Below are 17001 nucleotides of genomic sequence, written 5' to 3' on the forward strand. Positions count from 1 at the left end.
TCGGTCATTTATGGCCCGTGCTTGTGAATGGCTCCGTCACTGGGGCCCCTTCGAGAAAGAGCACCACGAACAAGCAAAGAGCCCTGTCAGCTGAGCAGCATGCCCCACAGCTCTGCAGGTCTTTGCTGAGCCAGGCGAAACCTCAGAGCTGACCTTGTTATTCTGCCATTGTGAAGCCACTGGAACTGTGTGTTCACCTATTGTCCATGACAAGAAAGAATTTTCATCATGTTACCAGCAACATGACAGAGGATTTTTTAAATAAACTATTAGGCCAAGGATAAAATCCCTACATGTTGATTAGCCATGTTAGATTTTGTCCGACTAAATAAGAATGTTTTTATGATTACACTAAAGCAGTCTTCAGTGTCAGCACTGTAGGAGTGGAAGATTGTGGCAGGGATCATTAAGTGAGGCTCATAATTGTAATACTTTGTTTGCTTTATTGTGTGCACTTCCACAGGGGGGCTAGTAAAATATTGCTGATATTAACCAATTGATTATTTTGCCCCTAGAGGACCCCTGCGGTCCCTGAAGGCACCACTCCAAATATGCAAATACAAGCAGTACCATTGTTATTACATTGTGCTGGTGTGTAGGCTATGTAGGACAGTGGGAGGACAGTAAACAGAATAAATTAATAATGTTGCAACTTTTTATAGTGTGGCTGAATTAAAAAAAAAAAACATGAAGCTGTCTTGTTTTTTTTTGTTTTGTTTTTTTGTTTTGTTTTTTTTGGTCGTGGTCTCTTGCTTAACCTTATCCAATCAACTGTGGTCGGGGTCATCATACTGGATCAAACAATAAATCATGTTAAACGCTGTGAATCATTCATGTAGCCACACATCCGAAAGTGGGCTGGTTACAACCTGTCATGTGACCTGACTGAAAGAGCAGCGATGGAGAAAAGCTAAGGAAGGTGAGGCGTTTTCTAAGGTGTTTCTCGGTGTTTCTGTGCTATATTATGACAGTACAATACCGTATGAGTTGTATAAGATTGCTAACTGATAGGCTGTCTGTGTATTTTAAAGAATGGATGGGAAACTGGTTTGTGTGCGAGGGCACCGCGTATGATGTTGTGGCTAACTTGCTAATTTGCCAGCTAACGTTGGTTAGCTTTGCGACGTTAGCTGGTCAGTGAGGCTCGTCTGCTCTCGGTGCTGCTGTGAAGAAGAAGACATAATAAACGCCCCCAAACCATTTATTCTTCATCTCTTTATGACTGTTTCAGTTCATATCATCATATATGTTCGGGTTTAAAAACCTTAATAAACATAATACAGGCTCAATAACAAGATGTTTCCCCCTGTGGTGCCATTAGATTCTGCATCATCACTAGATTCAATGCTGTGGTGAGGAGGAAGAGGAGGAGGAGGAGGGTGGTGATATGTCACTTCTATCCATGTACAATCTCAAACAGTGCATGTATGTAAAGTGTATTAATTAAAGTATAATGTTGTGTGTTTAGGGATCTGCCCTGGCAGTGGATTCCTCTCTACCCAGAGCGCTTGTGGGATGGCAGCAGTTTGGCAGCAGGTTTTGGCAGTGGACGCAAGGTGAGACTCAATCATGCAGCGGGCTTTAATAGTCTAAACTGATGAAGAAGCTATTCAGACGTGTAATTGCTTATGGATCAGTCGTGAGTTATTGTGTGTGCTGTGTCACTTCTTTCCCCCCCTTCCCAGGTACAATGCTTACCGCACGCCTACGTTCCCACAGTTCCGAACTCAGTACATCCGCCGACGCAGCCAGCTGCTCAGAGAGAACGCCAAGTGTGGCTTTGAGCCGGGGCTGCGCAGGCAGTACCTGAGGCTGCGCAGTCAGCTGCTGGCCCTGCGCTACGGGCCCCTGTCTGAGCAGAGCAGCTTCAGGGCCAGCAGTGTGCGCAGCTCCCGCACCACACTGGACCGCATGGAGGTCAGACCCAAAGAAACAGAAAGGGCAGGGAAAGTAGGAGAGAAAGAATAGGAGGGGGTGTGTGTACTAATTTGGAAAAGGAGAGATAAAAATATCTGAGAGTTGGAATGAAAATATAGGATACAACATATGAGAGCCATCTGGATGGCTAAATCAATCAGCAGCATAGCCAAACAACACTTTGATTGCCCATGCATATTAAGCTGAGCAGCTTGGTTGAAATGGCTGGCATTGCCCATTTATTACCTTAAATATGCATGGTAATTTCAATAAGTTTTCAAGAATTATTAATGGTTGTTTTATGATTATTTGTGGTCACGCATCCTGTATCTACTTGCACTCACTCCTACGAGGTTCTGTCTCCCCTACGGCTCCCCCCAACCCCCTCTCCTCTCCTCTCTTCTCGGGCAGGACTTCGAGGAGGACCCCCGCGCCCAAGGGGCTCGTGGTCACCGCCGGTCCGTCAGCAGAGGCTCATACCAGCTACAGGCCCAGATGAACAGAGCCGTCTATGATGAGAGGTACCCAGAAGAATGCCACACACAGATCCTCATCTTACATCCAGCATCTTGTCTCATCGCCTTGAGCAATTGAATTCTCTTTGATTTAGTTCTCCTTTGAGCTATTGCGTTTAGTTGGATTTACTGGCTGTAATTCTAGTTTGGTTGCATTGAGTAATGATCAGATCTCTCATATTGAGTTGTCAGCTGTAGGCAAGGGTTGTGAGGTGTGTTGTATTGATTATATGCTTACATGGCGGTTTTTATTTCTGGCCGCAGGCCTCCGGGCAGTTTGGTGCCCACCTCAGTGGCAGAGGCCAGTCGTGCCATGGCAGGAGACACAACTTTGAGTGAAAATTATGCTTTTGCTGGCATGCACCACATATTTGACCAACATGTAGACTCTGCTGGTAAGTGAATAATTTTTAATTTATGATAATCCATTTATATACGTTAAGATTCAACATTCATGTCACTCTTTATCTTTCCCTCCTTGTTCTTTTAGTTCCACGGCTGCAGTTTGCCAATGATGACAAGCACCTCCTTGCATGCTGCTCACTGGATGGCACCCTGTCCATCATGACATTGTCCCCGTCTCCTCCCAGTGTTAAAGTGACCCTGAAAGGTCACGGAGGGCCTGTCACAGACTTTGCTTGGTCTCTGAGCAATGACATCATTGTGTCGACATCACTTGATGGGACTCTGCGTATCTGGAACACGGAGGATGGCCGGTGCATCCGAGAGGTCAGAGATCCAGAATCCAGCGAGTTGCTCTGCTGCACCTTCCAGCCCATGAATAACAACCTTACTGTGGTGAGTCCTGTTTGAGACATTGAGAATTTATCATTTTATATTCTCTTGTACTAATTCCGTATTAGCACAAAAACCTTCACAAGGGAATTGTATTTAATTATGGGTAACCACATTTTCAGAAATACAGCCAGATCCCCTAATTGGCTGTTTTGTATTTTTTGTTTTTTCATAAACAAATTGTTCATCCTACATTGTTTTATTTGTCTTCATCTTGCTCCTCTCTGGTCCTGGTATACACCAAGCCATTGACGGTGACTTTTGCATCTTTTATTTCCTCTTCTATCATCCTTTAAAATTAATTAATCACCAAGCAACCTTTTTTTTGCTCAAAACACTGTCTAATTTTTGTGAATGAAGTATATTCACAAAATAATAAAGCATTCAAAGGGCCAAACTTCCCAACAATAGCCTTTCATCTCTTTCCCAATTACTGCATGCATATTTACAGTGTGCAGACATTGATTAAAATTTTTTACGCTGAATGTCATCTTTTGTTACCCAAACAAAAGTGGTAAATGTCTTGAATCATTTTGTTTTTATGCTTTTTTGATGGCAAATACTTATATTAGTGAGCAGAATGTAAAATGAAAGCGGGGTTGTGCACAGCAGTGTCCATTTACACCTCATTAAATGGAACATGGTTGGATATTTGTTTAACCAAATGTCAGTACCAACAATAAGCAAGATTGTGAGAGACATTATGAGAGGAAGAAATATTTTTCTTTATGGTTTGAACTGGTTAGACGTGTCTGTGTCTGAGCTGTGTTGGGCAAAGTTCCCTGAACACAAGATGTCAGTGGATTCTTTCTGTTGGATTACACAGGTTCTAGTATTAGAAAGAAACAACTTGCGTTGGTTTTCACAAGTCTAACTGCACCAGCCTAAAAACTACAACCAGTGCTTTTCACAGTCAGTTTCTGAGTGCTGCTCTGTGGAAATAATGAAGGTCCTCACTCCCAGTTCTGTGTTGCAGGTGGGAAACAGCAAGCACCACCTGCAGGTGGTGAACATCTCCACTGGGAAGAAGGTGAAGGGGGGTTCCAGTAAGCTGACAGGCCGCGTGCTGTCTCTCTCCTTTGATGCTCCGGGGAGGATCCTTTGGGCTGGTGATGACAGGGGGAGCATCTTCTCCTTCCTATTTGACATGGCCACAGGTAAACTCACAACATTTCCATTTGGCTGAGGGCAAAGTGTGCCGTGGCTGAACCACAAATTTATAATTCATTTTTGTATCGGGCACTGAATGGTGTCTTTGGTTAAGAGGGAAAGCGGTTGATGTGTCTCTGCCGGTCTCTGCTGTTCCTGCCTGCCCCCCCCTACAGGGAAGCTGACCAAAGCCAAGCGTCTGGTGGTGAGTGAAGGCAGCTCCATCTGCAGCATATCTGCTCGGTCCTGGATTAGCCGAGAGGCCAGAGACCCCTCCCTGCTGGTTAACGCCTGTGTCAATAAGCTGCTGCTGTACAGGTCAGTCTGTAAGGGCAAGTCACTGTTTAATAAAAGGCAGTTTTATGTCTGCCGTGTTGAAATACAATTTATAGCCGTCTTTATTGGAGTGACATGTATGTAAAAAACACTACACTGTGGCACTGAATCTGATCAGTTGTACCACCTTTGTGTTGGCAGGGTGGTAGACAATGATGGTACACTACAGCTGAAGAGAAGCTTCCCTATCCAGCATGGTTCCCAGCTCGTTCATAGCATCTTCTGCCCTCTCATGTCTTTCAGACAGGGAGCCTGTGTGGGTAAGAAGTCTCTCAAGTGTTCCTGCTGTGATATTTGAATAGAAAATTAGACCACGGTTCATTATATGCTGCAGGCTATCCAGTGTAGAAAGAAAGATATGAAAGAAATAGCATTCTTTAGATAAAAAGAAAAACCCAAATAGCAACATTTCTGAAACGAAGTAACCTTGTTCTAAGCTTGTATGTATTTTTGAGTGAATTTAATTGGTTATGTAAAGCGTTCATCTTCCCCAGGGTTGTAGAATTTATAGTTTGAGTATATAATCAGTTTTACAGCATGTTGTGTACATTACAGCAGTGATATTTGACACCGCTCTACCTCAGAGTTTCACCTTACTTGACTTTCCTCACCTTAATTATTTCCTAACAACTGTTAATTTAATTCGAGGGTTGCCAGTGTTTTAATTATCAGGTTTGCGTGTTTCTCACTCATATAAAAATATCCTCAAGAATATCCTCAGTTAAGGATGTGTTGTCATTTCACTGTCACAAAAACAACGGATATTTTGCAACATGGATGGCTGCATTATTTAAAAGGAACTGACAAACTAAAGGAGAAGTCTAGAATGAATTGTTTTAATTTCTCTTCACAATTTAACTTCTTAATCTTCTGATTATCCTTCTGACACAGTGACTGGCAGTGAGGATGCCTGTGTCTACTTCTTCGACGTCGAACGCAACACCAAGGCGATAGTGAACAAGTTACAGGGTCACGGGGGACCAGTGCTGGACGTCAGCTTCAACTGTGACGAGAGTTTACTGGCATCTGCCGATTCCACTGGCATGGTCATCATCTGGAGGCGGGAGCAGAAGTGACGGATCCATCAATAAAATGCTTCCATCTAGTGCATACAAAAGGCCTGCCGCTCCTTAACCGTCCAATAACAAGTCTGTAGATTTTCACTGGAATGTAACAGGCTGCGTTAAACGTTTAATTTAATGATACTCAAGTGCAATCACATAGAACACCGTGTTGTGTAGGTGGTAGGGATGTCTTAGAAATTCAAGGGGTTGGGGGATGGGTTGTGTGTGTGTGTGTGTGTCTGTGTGTGTGTGTGCGCGCGCATGTGTGTGTGTCAGTACTCCTACAGCTGCAGCTGAGAAATTGCTTTTCAACAAAGGAAGAAAGAGCACTACTCCCATGCATGTGTCATGGCTTACCTCTGACTTGTTCGGATATGACTGAATTTATGTGAAGAGGATGCAACGTAATCTTTCAGAGAAACCAGATCCAAAACTGACAGTCCCTCTGGCATAGATCTAGTTCACTATTTATGTAACTGTTATTCAAGCAGTGTAATCAAGTGTAGTAAAAACCGCCTTATTTGCTGTCAGTTCTGCAATTGCCTGTTTGCATTTTGAGACCATGTGCATGACATTGAACTCAGTCGGTAGGCATATCAAATTGATCATTGCAAAAGACAAACAAGTGTGTTTTTAAATATGTGTTTGTACTTATCTGTGTGTGTGTGTGTGTGTGTGTATTCAGTTCATGCTGGTTGCAAATTCATATAATTTATTTAACGCACATACAGAATAAACTACTGTAACTGTCAGTGGTCTTTGTTTCTTTTTTCACACAATGTATTTGAAACAAAAGAAAAACGGAAATACTAATAACAAGAGCTTCATGTAGTAGGGTGGTCAAACCTACAGTGTAGGAGTGTGTTAGTCATTGTGTGAGATCGTGTTCAAGATCTGCACAGGGTTCCCCCTACATCAATGACTAAAAGATGTGTAAAAATGTACTGTTGCATTCAGAACTGGCTTATATATTTATAATATTGTTAGTAATAATAATGAGTTGTTAAATAAGGTTTTGTTTTAACATTGTTTAGATTAAAGATTAAATGGTGTCTTTTTATGGTCTGAAAGGCTTTAACATTCAATATTTGACCTTTTCAGTGTGTTCTAGCTTTGAATAAAATAGACAATTCCTTTCCCGGTTTGGCCATCAATCATGATAATCACATTGATAATGATGTTTTTGGCCATACTAGGCGTGGCTTTGTGGATGGTAACGTCGGCCATTTGGTTGGTTGCCTGATTCACCAATACTTTCAAGACCAAAAACCTGTGGAACTTTTACATCATCCTCAGCTGTAGTTTGGGTTTAGTGCTAATTAATTAACACGCTACACTAAGAACATGGTAAATATTATACCTGATTAACATCACCATGTTAGCACCCTTAGAACTGGGAACATAGGAATGATCCTGTCTTGTTCAACAATTTATTGCGTGTAAGTTAAGTTTCTCTTAAAAACACCAACGATAAAATGTCCTCACATTATCAATATTTAGGTTTTCAGTTAAATCATAGTACTTGATTCTTTCATCATCATCAAGGTGTAGATAGCTGCAGGTATAATGTGAATATGCACAAAATATCAGGAAGAGAAGTTCCCAACTTTTTGGATTGTGATCCAATAACACAATGTCAGCTTGTGACCCCAACAATATTGTTTCATTTGAAGGATTTTTAGAGGTGACACTATCTATTATTTCTTTTTTGTTTTGATTTTGTTTAGCTCAAGTGTATGATGACCCCTCAAATATTTATTGGAACCCTCTGTCCTGACCCCCAGTTTGGGAACCACTGATGTTGATCAGAACCACACATTCAAGCTCTTACACATGTAGTAATGTCCATTTTCTATGTCTAGACAAGCTATAAAAGTGATACACTAGTGTGGCATTGAGAGACTAATGTGTCATGTCAGTGTGTGACATTACTCTCACATTGCCATCTCCACACTATTTGCACTGTTTCAGTGTTAGAGAAGGAAATACATAATTAACTAACAATTGTGGAAACAGGTTGAAAAAAGTTACTGGGAAGCAAAGTTGTGTAGGAATCATGGGGATTTTAAAACACATTGTGTATGATTTATGCACCCTCAGACTTGATTGTTTCCCTCTCAAGGTTGGTGAGGGTATTGTGACGTATAAATGTGGCTGTGTGGGAGTGAAAGCACAATGAATGGTTGCTGTCTGGGAAGGTCAGGACGGGGCTTTGTTTGAAACAGGCAGGGTAGGTGCTGATAAAAAAAAATACAACAACAAATCCTGGAGAGCAACACAAAACTTCTCCTGTGTGAACCTGAGTGCTCTGATAGGACAGTGCAACACGGCTACTGCACAACTCTGCATCTTCAGAACATACAGTGGGTGAGGATAAGTTTTCACAAATGAGTAAGACAGCCTTTGTTGTGGTGTATCTCGGAGAGAAGTGGGAAGGAAACTAAAAATACGCACTTTAGATGAATCTTCAACATCAGCTCTGGTGAGACAGAGAGGCACGGTCGGATACAACCTGTTAAACCTCGACTATTTGGAGGATGTTTCCACAGTTGATGCTGCTCACTATGGAAACATCTTTTCCATCAGCCAGAGTCTGAGTGCAGAAATAAAGACAATGGAAATTATCTCTCATTCAAATTCAAAATATACAGTAATTGTTTAGCAAGAGAATACACAATCATAGATGGCTGGATTTCAATCGGGCCCTAATTAAGATTCAAATATATTATTTTCTCCCCATCCTTTTCATTTTATTTTAGAATGTCAGTAGCATAATTGGTTGGTTGCATAAGGTTTGCTGTGCATGTGAAATCTGCATGATTTGTTTTTACCACCAGAGAGGCAAATTTGTTTGGAGTTTGGTTTTTCTGTTTTTCCATATTCTTATTTTCAGGTGATTATACACTAACGAAAACATACCTGTGAATATTAAATTACATTTCTGCCAATAGATCCTCCTAGATTTTACATACTGGACCTTTAAGTTTTATTTCAGGAGCGTTTAAGCACATCAGACCACTAGCTTAAGAAACGTACTCATTGGATCGAATCACATTTTGTTTTTGTAATTTCAAACCTTGTATAATAATTCTAATTTGTATATCTCTTGAGTTGTTTGTGTAACTATACACCTGTCTCCGCAGGTCTTAAAGGGTGGTACTCGAGTAAAAAATCACAAATCCTTTTCACTCTACAGCGGTTGCTGGTCAGTGCTCACTGATGTGGAAAGTGTCAAGATTACTTTTTCATTGCATGCCGTGAAGTGTACAAAACAGATTGATGTGTCACAAATGTTTTTTTTTTTTTTCTGTATATGTTCAGGAACTACAACGCACACAGGATGTCATTTGTGCTATAGCTCCTGTAAAAGTGGCCTATTCTCTCCACTGGGAATCCAGCCATGTCAACACACAGGCAGGTCATGACTCAGAATGCATCAAAAGTAGAGTCTTTATTGATGAGTGGGCAAAAGAACCACCTCAGTTAAACTGTACAGTTACAGAATATCATCTCGCGAAGGAATGCCAGACGTAAAAATTATGGACCTCAGTTCACGTTTCACTTTGTCTTTCCATATCAACATCTGTACAAGTTGTAATCCACAGTCTTGAATCTATGAAATGCAGTGGAATGCATGCTAATACAGTATGCTGTGCAAGTGTCCACATTTAGAAAATTGACTGCACAAGTATATCTATGCCTAACATACTGTAGGTCTGACATTTGTATTACATGAATCTTAATTTGGAGAGACAACTTAATGTAGTCTAAGCTGGTTTCCATATAACAAACATCTCTGGGGTCGTGTTCAGCCTGGAGATGTTTAGATTTTGAACTTACTGTGATCCAGGACACTCAAATGGTGACTCTTATGTTGAGGGGAAGTATAAGAGAGCCTGGTAACATTCAAGTTTCCTTCACATTAAGTGACACTTAATTTCTTCATTTTTTTTCATATTCTGGTGAGAGCATAACAGTACTTTAAAAACATTCCCAAGATCATCATTTGCAAATAAATGTTCATTTGCTAATGATTTTTTAAAACGACGTAATCATCATCATTCAAGTCATTAAATCCTATGGCCTGTTTGCAATGTACAAGTGTTGTTTTTCTAATTATTCGGTCCCCTTTTTCATTATCCATCTATAGTTCACATTTGCTTGCACATTACCATTAAAAATCAGACTACATTTTCAGTTACGGAAATCCATTTAAAGGATAAATTTCCATATGATGATTGTTCAATTTTGCATGATTTTGAGACACCAAGATGAGGCTGCTTTCATACTGACTCAATATTACTGGAACCTATTCTATCATCATTATTTCTCTCATGTTTCTCCCTGCCTCCTCTCCTCTCCTTCTACCTCTTCCTCTCGCACACACATACACACAATTGCTATATAAAAACACACAAGCAGGAATATACATTCCTGTACAGTCTATACAATATGAAATCAAGTCATATTTCAAAATAGTGTCATCTGCTTAACATGTATAGTTTACAAATAAAGGAAAACAGGCAATTTTTTTATGATACAAAGAAACCTGACACGCCCTAAATCAAGTCCAAAAAATCAAGCATGTTAGGGGCTTCTTGGGTTCACAACAGCTATTTAAATGTATCCAAGGTTATTGGGTCCATTCGATATTCTGCAGTCTCTTTTGAATTACATGAAAAGGCGTCCTGGGTGGTTTATCAATCCATTCAGACCCTTTTAGTTCCTTGATGTGTTTCAGAGTTAGTAACGCTCTGATCAACGCTTTCTATTCACAGTCCACAGCACATTTCTTCAAGGATTTCAAACCTCTGTGTGTCTGTTTTGTGCCTCATGTGACACAGAAACTAATTCTCAGTTGAAAGCTCTGGGGCGTGTCCCATTGAAATAAGGCAACATTATTTTAAAATGGCATCTGTCACACTTAGTTGGATTGGTGATTGTTGTGATCTTTCCTACGTATTAATCTTACAGTACATCATCAGAAATACGAACCATTTAAGTTTTTACCAGGGCTTCTCTATTGCCCTGTTCAAACCTGTGCACCTGACACATTTATTCAAATATCAACATTCTTAATGAAATGGCACTGTGCCTGCATTTGTTGGCAAAAAATTGATTTTGTTGTGCAAAACAACAAAAACAGACACTTAACCAAGGTGCGTTACATCACGTCTATTCTCCTAATTTCCCTTTAAAACCTGAAACATTCTCTTCATTAAGCTCTTATCTTATCACATAATGCAGTAGGCCTCGTCCTGGGGCAGGTGTTGTTTAGTCCTCCAGTAGGTTGGCAGGTGAGCTCTCAGCACTTTCCTCAGGTCCTCGTTGAGCAGGAGACAGAAGATGGGGTTGACTCCGGCTTGGGCAAAGCTCATCCACACTGTGATGGAAAGGTACCTGTGAGGGATGGTGCAGGACTTGACGAACACCCTCCAGAAGCACGCCACAATGTAGGGAGCCCAGAGGACCAGGAAGAGCAGGGTGATGGTGTAGAACATCCTGCCCAGCCTCCTCTCTGACCTCACCTCTTCCATCCCGAGCAGCCGCCGGTGTTGATTGTGTAAATTTTGCCTGATGCCCAGCAGAGTGGGTGGCATGGGGCCACGACCGAACCCTGCAATCCAGTTAGCTGCAGCTTGACCTGTGGCCCCAGGACCGTGGAAGGTCCAGTTCTGGCTGATAGCTGGCACTAGCTGGACGGGTTTCATCTTGCGGTGCCTGTACTCAAACAGCAGCAGCTTGGCGTAGAAACCGTGGGTAGCCAGGACCACCACAGCCAGCATGAGCATGAAGCCCAGGGTGTCGTTGGTCTTCAGGTAGCGGTGTTCAAAAATGCACTGATCCTCATCACGGATGAACTTGTATGTCCCCACATCAAAGACAGGTGGGAACGCCATGGCAACGGCCAGAGTCCACACCATGCAAATGATGGCGGCGCAGGTCCAGATGGTCATGCGCTTGGCGTAGAATCGGTGGTGGGCGATGGCAAGGTAGCGGGTGACAGCCACACAAAACAGCATGAAGGCAGCGTGAAAACAAAACAGCACAGCCATAAAAGCCACAACTTTACAACTCAAGGCACTGTAAGTCCAGGCCGAGCTGTTGTGGACGGAAACCAGCACAAAGGGGAAGCAGGCAGCAGAGCGAACTGCATCGGCCAGGCACAGGTCCAGGAGAAAGAAGTAGGGAGCCTTGTGAAGTGTCCTGTCTCGTAGGACCAGCAGGGAGACCAAGAGGTTGCCTACAAGGCTGACACAGATGATCAAACCCAAGAAGACCAGCTTAAAGTAGGCAGACACATCTGTGGCAGAGATTCCTCCACTGTTGCTGCTGCTGTCACTGCTGCTGCTGCTGCCGCCTCTTGCCAGTCCACTCTGCGAGGCCAGCACAGCCAGCAAACTACCGGGGCCATCGATGGCAAAGCTCTGGTTAGCCATTCTATCACCTTCTGCAAGAGCCTGCCTGGTTTGGGCCCTTTATAAACAATACTGATCCTCCTACAGCCGTCGTCTCCCGCGGCTCTCTCGTCTTTATAAGGAGAGGCTGTGAGGATCTTTTCTACATGACAGACTCATCTTTCCTCTTTGTCCACAACCTCACCACCTGTGAACAGAGACACACATTTTGAAGAATGAAAAACAAGATGTCTGACATGCTTGTTAGGTCCAAAAAACAGTCCACTAAACGGAAACCAAACTTACATTTAACAGCATTGATATAGAAGTGCTGTGTTGGGCAACACAGTGGAAATCTCTGCCTTCCTGTTTCTCTATGGCTGGGATCAGATCAGCAGCTCTACAGCATGCCAGCTCCTTGGCTCTCTCAGTAATTACCTTGCCCGTTGCTAAGATACAACAGCTCACATACTTTGTGCAAGTGTGGGTGTTTGAGTGAATGCATGGGGGTGTACAGGGGGATGGAGCAGACACTGTACAACCAACACTGGGCTTGTCCAACAAACAGAGATGTTGTAAATGAGCAAAAGAACATTTTATGCTTTCTCTCTGCTGCTCTGTGCGTGTGTATGTGCATGACAGTTAAAGAGCAGAGGGTGTAATCTGTACCATTCACAGCACATGACAAATATGAGAATATAATGAAGCAGAGCAGGCAGCCATTTGGTTTTTTTTTTTTTTACCGTAGGCCTACGTGTGAAGTGTGGAATTTTACTCAACAGGAGGAGGAAGTTATCGTTGTGATTTTCATAGTCAAGGCCTCAGTGTTTTAGCAAGGAGCCCACAATCAGCTTTTGTTAAAGAAGACACTATTAAAAACATGAAAATTCAATAGGAAAAAAATAAAAAACAAATTTGAGATGCAGCCTCCCTTCAAAAGCACATTTCAAGGCGGAAGCTGATAATAAAACATAGCTGTGCTTGTCTGGGTGGGCCTTGTCTATGTAGGCCATGAAACACAGTATGATTTGCTGTAACTGTAGGCTTATTTCCCCCCCAATACATAACAGCCCTCTGCCACCTTGACAAATATCATTTCACCTGATTAGATGGCTGCCATGTCAGCTAGGCCTGAAACACAGACTGGAGTGAAAAACAGATGAACAGGTGTCAAAATCAACCTCCACTGTGTGTGTGTGTGTGTGTGTGTGTGTGTGTGTGTGTGTGTGTGTGTGTGTGTACGTGTGCGTGCGTGCATGTGCGTGAGTGTGTGTTTGTGTGAGGAAGAGAGAGAGAGAGAGAGAGAGAGAGAGATGATAACCTACCTTTCATCCTCTCATCTTTTTTGGATCTGTTCTTCTCTCACGGCAAAAACAGAAAAATGATCCCAGTCGCTTTGTTTCACTGTTTGTCAAATCGAGAGAAAAACACATAATAAAGCCTCATGCTCTTGCTGTGTGCTCTCGGGCTCAAACAACACCTGTTATGCATAAATCCATCGCGAGGAGATCGAAATTGAGCAACATATAATAAACATAAGACGGGTAGAGGCTATCTTAATAATCAACAGCTGATCAAACAGTCCAGGATGAGGACTCTGTCATTAAACCAACATTTGAGAGACATGTATATATATATATATATATAAAAAAGACAACCATCCACTGCCACCCTTTTTACAGTTTCATACAGAGGGATGTGTTCATTTGCTCTGTGTCTGAATATCATCCGAGAAAACAGATTTTATGTTGCATCACGTCGAAGATGGATTTCCAGTAGCCTAGAAACAGACGCGATAAAAGAAGATATATCTTGTTCTGTTCATATATCCAAATGATGTCAGATTTTCAATGCTTATAATAACCCACCCACAAACGGTAGAGAGGAAAAAAAGGTCGCGCATCCCCTAAATGAATCGTCTTGGCGTGTATATTGGCTAGTGGCACCAGAACAATTAGTCCACACAGACAACAGCCTCGATACGTCTCTTTTTCCCATCTTTCAGTCAGACAGAAAAAAAAAAAAAGAAGGGAAAAAAAAGGCGATGTATTTACCCTGAACTGTCAATATGCAGTCTTTGTTTTGCTGTCCAGCGAAGGTGGACTACATCTCAATAGTCCACAATAAAAAAAAAAAGCCTCCATGACAGAACAAATACATTTTGGACACATCCAGCGATGTCACGAGGAAATTCACATCGTCAACGCTGTCGAGATCACCATTTCATTATTTTATTTTTTGGTTTTTTGGAGTGGTTGAAAAAAAAAGAAGAGGAAAACCAAAAAAAACAACGCGGCTGGATTAGGCGAATTATTCCTGAATAATCCCAATTATGGCTGCTTGCGAGGAGGCAGCTCGCACATTCGCGGAAACCGTCGGTTTTATTCGGAGAGAGAGAGAGAGAGAGAGAGAGAGAGAGAGAGAGGCGGACCTGTGCAGCATTGTGAGCCATACATAACTTGAAAGTGATGTTTTATTCTAACCATCGCTCTCTGGCATCATGTATGACGCGTCTGTTTTCTACAGCGAGGAGCTCCAGCTGTCAACAAACTATGTCTTTCATTGGTCTCCTGTCCTTAGTGACAGACTGGGCCGACTGGACCCCCTAAAATGACACAGACAGGGCCTGGCAGGGCAGCAGCGAGGAATTATGGGTCCTCTGGATGAATGTTGGGCCTCCTGTTTTTCAGAGTAAAATAATGTTATAATAATATAAAATATTATTTTTTTTAAAATGTATATTGGGTTGGATGACAATGTGGGATGTTCGACCACTTTGGTCCAAACTAAAACATCTCAACAATTATGGTTAAACATTTAACTTTTGTGCCTTGTTTTCATGCTCCCCAGAGGACGAAGCCTAAATATTTTGGTAATTCTCCAGATCTTTCCTGTGGTTTTGTGGTTTTGAGTGAAATGTCCCTACAACTGTTGTGTGGTCACGTAACTGGTACACATTAATGTCCCCTTCAGGATGAACAACTCTTGTTAACTGCTAACGTTTCATCTGGCGCCATTATCAGGTCAAATCAAGACATTTCCATCAGCCTCAGCTGTGCTTTCTATTAATGTCAGCATACTAGCAAACTAAAGTAAGAGGGTGAACTTGGTAAACCTGATAAACATCAACCAAAAGGGTTGAGAACCACTAATGTTGGCTACGTATATATATTTTTTATGAGGTATACAATTATTTCAGTATTATAGTTTTATCTTATTCCCTGGAGTCATTTTTTTAATTACAAAACTCATAATCTCACTGGCTGAGCCACCCTTAAACTCCATGTAAAACACCCAGTAGTCTTATATTAAGTTGAAGTGTTATTTTGGGGGCCATTTTGCATTTATTTGTTACCAGACAGCAGAGATGTGACAGGACATGAAGGGCCAAAGGGCGGCAAGGAGCAGGGACGTCACAATTACATGGTCAGCATCATAGTCCCCCAAGGATGCCCTAAAAGTGTTGTGTACAATATTAATTTATAAACCCAAAACATAATCCGTATGATAGGTAACAATCGAACAACATTACACTTACAGTAAAAAAAAAAAAACAAGCATTTGAGAAAGAGCAATATAGTAAACTGATTAGCATTAACATTTATGCCCAGAAAACTGATCACCACTGATAAGATGGCTTGTCCGATAAGCAGCAGGCCTACATTTACTTTTGGTTTAAAAGTAAATGTTAAAAAGATGTTTCATTTCTTTAAAAGACAAATATGCAAGGTTTTTAAAGGCTTTATTCAATATTAAAAGTGACATTTTTTCTTGAAATTATTTTCATAATGTGTCTAATTTTGTGACCTTGAGGAGTGGACTGATTTCTGTCTCAGTCAAACAAACTCAAACAAATGTACTGAAAAGTCAAATAGGGGCTAAATGATGGCTGTGATGGACCAGATAAAACGTATAAACATCCATGGACCGTGGGTGATAATTCTTTTGGAATACAATGACATGTTGAAGGAGAGGTATTATGGAAAACAAGATTTGTCTTGTCTTGAGGGATTTTGCTGTCAAAGATGTTATTTAAGTAAAAAGCTGTTTCTTGTGATGAAACAGCTCCATTTGAACAGGCTAAACTTCCCCACTGAGTGAAATCACACTGGGTAAGAAAGAAAAGAAAAAATGCCCCCCTTAAACTGCTGTTTAGTAATTATGTCACAACACCCACAGAACCTTTTTTTTAAATCGTTGCTTAACACGGCTTTCTGTGGTGTATTGCTTAAAAAGGCATTAATTATTTCAAAGTGAATGTCTGTGGTAGAATTCACACTGATTATCCTCCTTGGGTCAGTTATAAGTCTGCTTAAATTTTTAATACATTCCACACTCAAGCTATGTGACCATCACACAAATTAATCACTCCCACCCTTTTTCCCCAGAATGAAAGTCCATGAAATGCAAGTGTGCTCTGATTAATAATTTTGTTTTAAGGCCAAATACGTAATCCACATAATCCAAAGCATACCTGACATCCAAGGACGTTTGTGGGTTTGAAGTTAATAAAGTTAATACATGAGATACAGCAGCAGGAAAACACTGAAGTGGTTTATATAACTCTTAAAGGCTCAGAGAATAAAGATAATGTATAAAAGATATCCGCGTACCACGACTGTTATCAGAAATAGCCTGTGACATCTCATCATGCAGCATCTGAGGAGGTTTCCCGAGAATTGTCAACCTTCACACACTGATCTCAGCTTATAATGGCCAGTGTGTGCTGTACTCTAGCATGACACCGTGACTTCAGTGCAATGCGTGACCTTTGGCTTCTATCTGCAGCTCAGGTTGCTGTCTGTGTATTTCCACTTCAAGCAAAGC

General features: G+C 41.5%; 2 protein-coding genes across 8 annotated transcripts; one reads left to right on the top strand and one right to left on the bottom strand.

The window, feature by feature from the left end:
* Positions 1 to 815: 815 nt before the first annotated feature.
* Positions 816 to 6528, top strand: wdr13 (WD repeat domain 13). 5 transcript variants are annotated; one of them, XM_051425609.1, is made up of 11 exons: positions 857 to 919; positions 1322 to 1352; positions 1469 to 1556; positions 1686 to 1917; positions 2329 to 2438; positions 2697 to 2827; positions 2923 to 3230; positions 4204 to 4384; positions 4553 to 4694; positions 4854 to 4972; positions 5604 to 6528. In XM_051425609.1, exons 3-11 carry the CDS (start codon positions 1516 to 1518, stop codon positions 5786 to 5788), a joined length of 1449 nt encoding a protein of 482 aa, XP_051281569.1. In that variant the 5' UTR covers positions 857 to 919; positions 1322 to 1352; positions 1469 to 1515; the 3' UTR covers positions 5789 to 6528. The 5 variants fall into 5 exon arrangements, with proteins under 5 accessions (XP_051281568.1, XP_051281569.1, XP_051281572.1 ...); XM_051425608.1 differs by lacking the exon at positions 1322 to 1352 and having other exon boundaries at positions 816 to 919; XM_051425612.1 differs by lacking the exon at positions 1686 to 1917.
* A 2680-nt stretch (positions 6529 to 9208) lies between these two features.
* LOC127377133 (probable G-protein coupled receptor 173) lies at positions 9209 to 14578 on the bottom strand. 3 transcript variants are annotated; one of them, XM_051424782.1, is made up of 3 exons: positions 14229 to 14578; positions 13500 to 13578; positions 9209 to 12382 (listed from the first exon to the last, which is right to left on the bottom strand). In XM_051424782.1, the coding sequence occupies exon 3, from the start codon at positions 12214 to 12216 to the stop codon at positions 11011 to 11013; it is 1206 nt and encodes a 401-aa protein (XP_051280742.1). In that variant the 5' UTR covers positions 12217 to 12382; positions 13500 to 13578; positions 14229 to 14578; the 3' UTR covers positions 9209 to 11010. The 3 variants fall into 3 exon arrangements, with proteins under 3 accessions (XP_051280742.1, XP_051280741.1, XP_051280740.1); XM_051424781.1 differs by having other exon boundaries at positions 14043 to 14578; XM_051424780.1 differs by adding an exon at positions 12481 to 13317 and having other exon boundaries at positions 13500 to 14578.
* Between the last annotated feature and the right edge of the window lie 2423 nt (positions 14579 to 17001).

Source organism: Dicentrarchus labrax, unplaced genomic scaffold (assembly GCF_905237075.1).
Source record: "Dicentrarchus labrax unplaced genomic scaffold, dlabrax2021, whole genome shotgun sequence".
In the NCBI taxonomy this organism is placed as follows: domain Eukaryota; kingdom Metazoa; phylum Chordata; class Actinopteri; family Moronidae; genus Dicentrarchus; species Dicentrarchus labrax.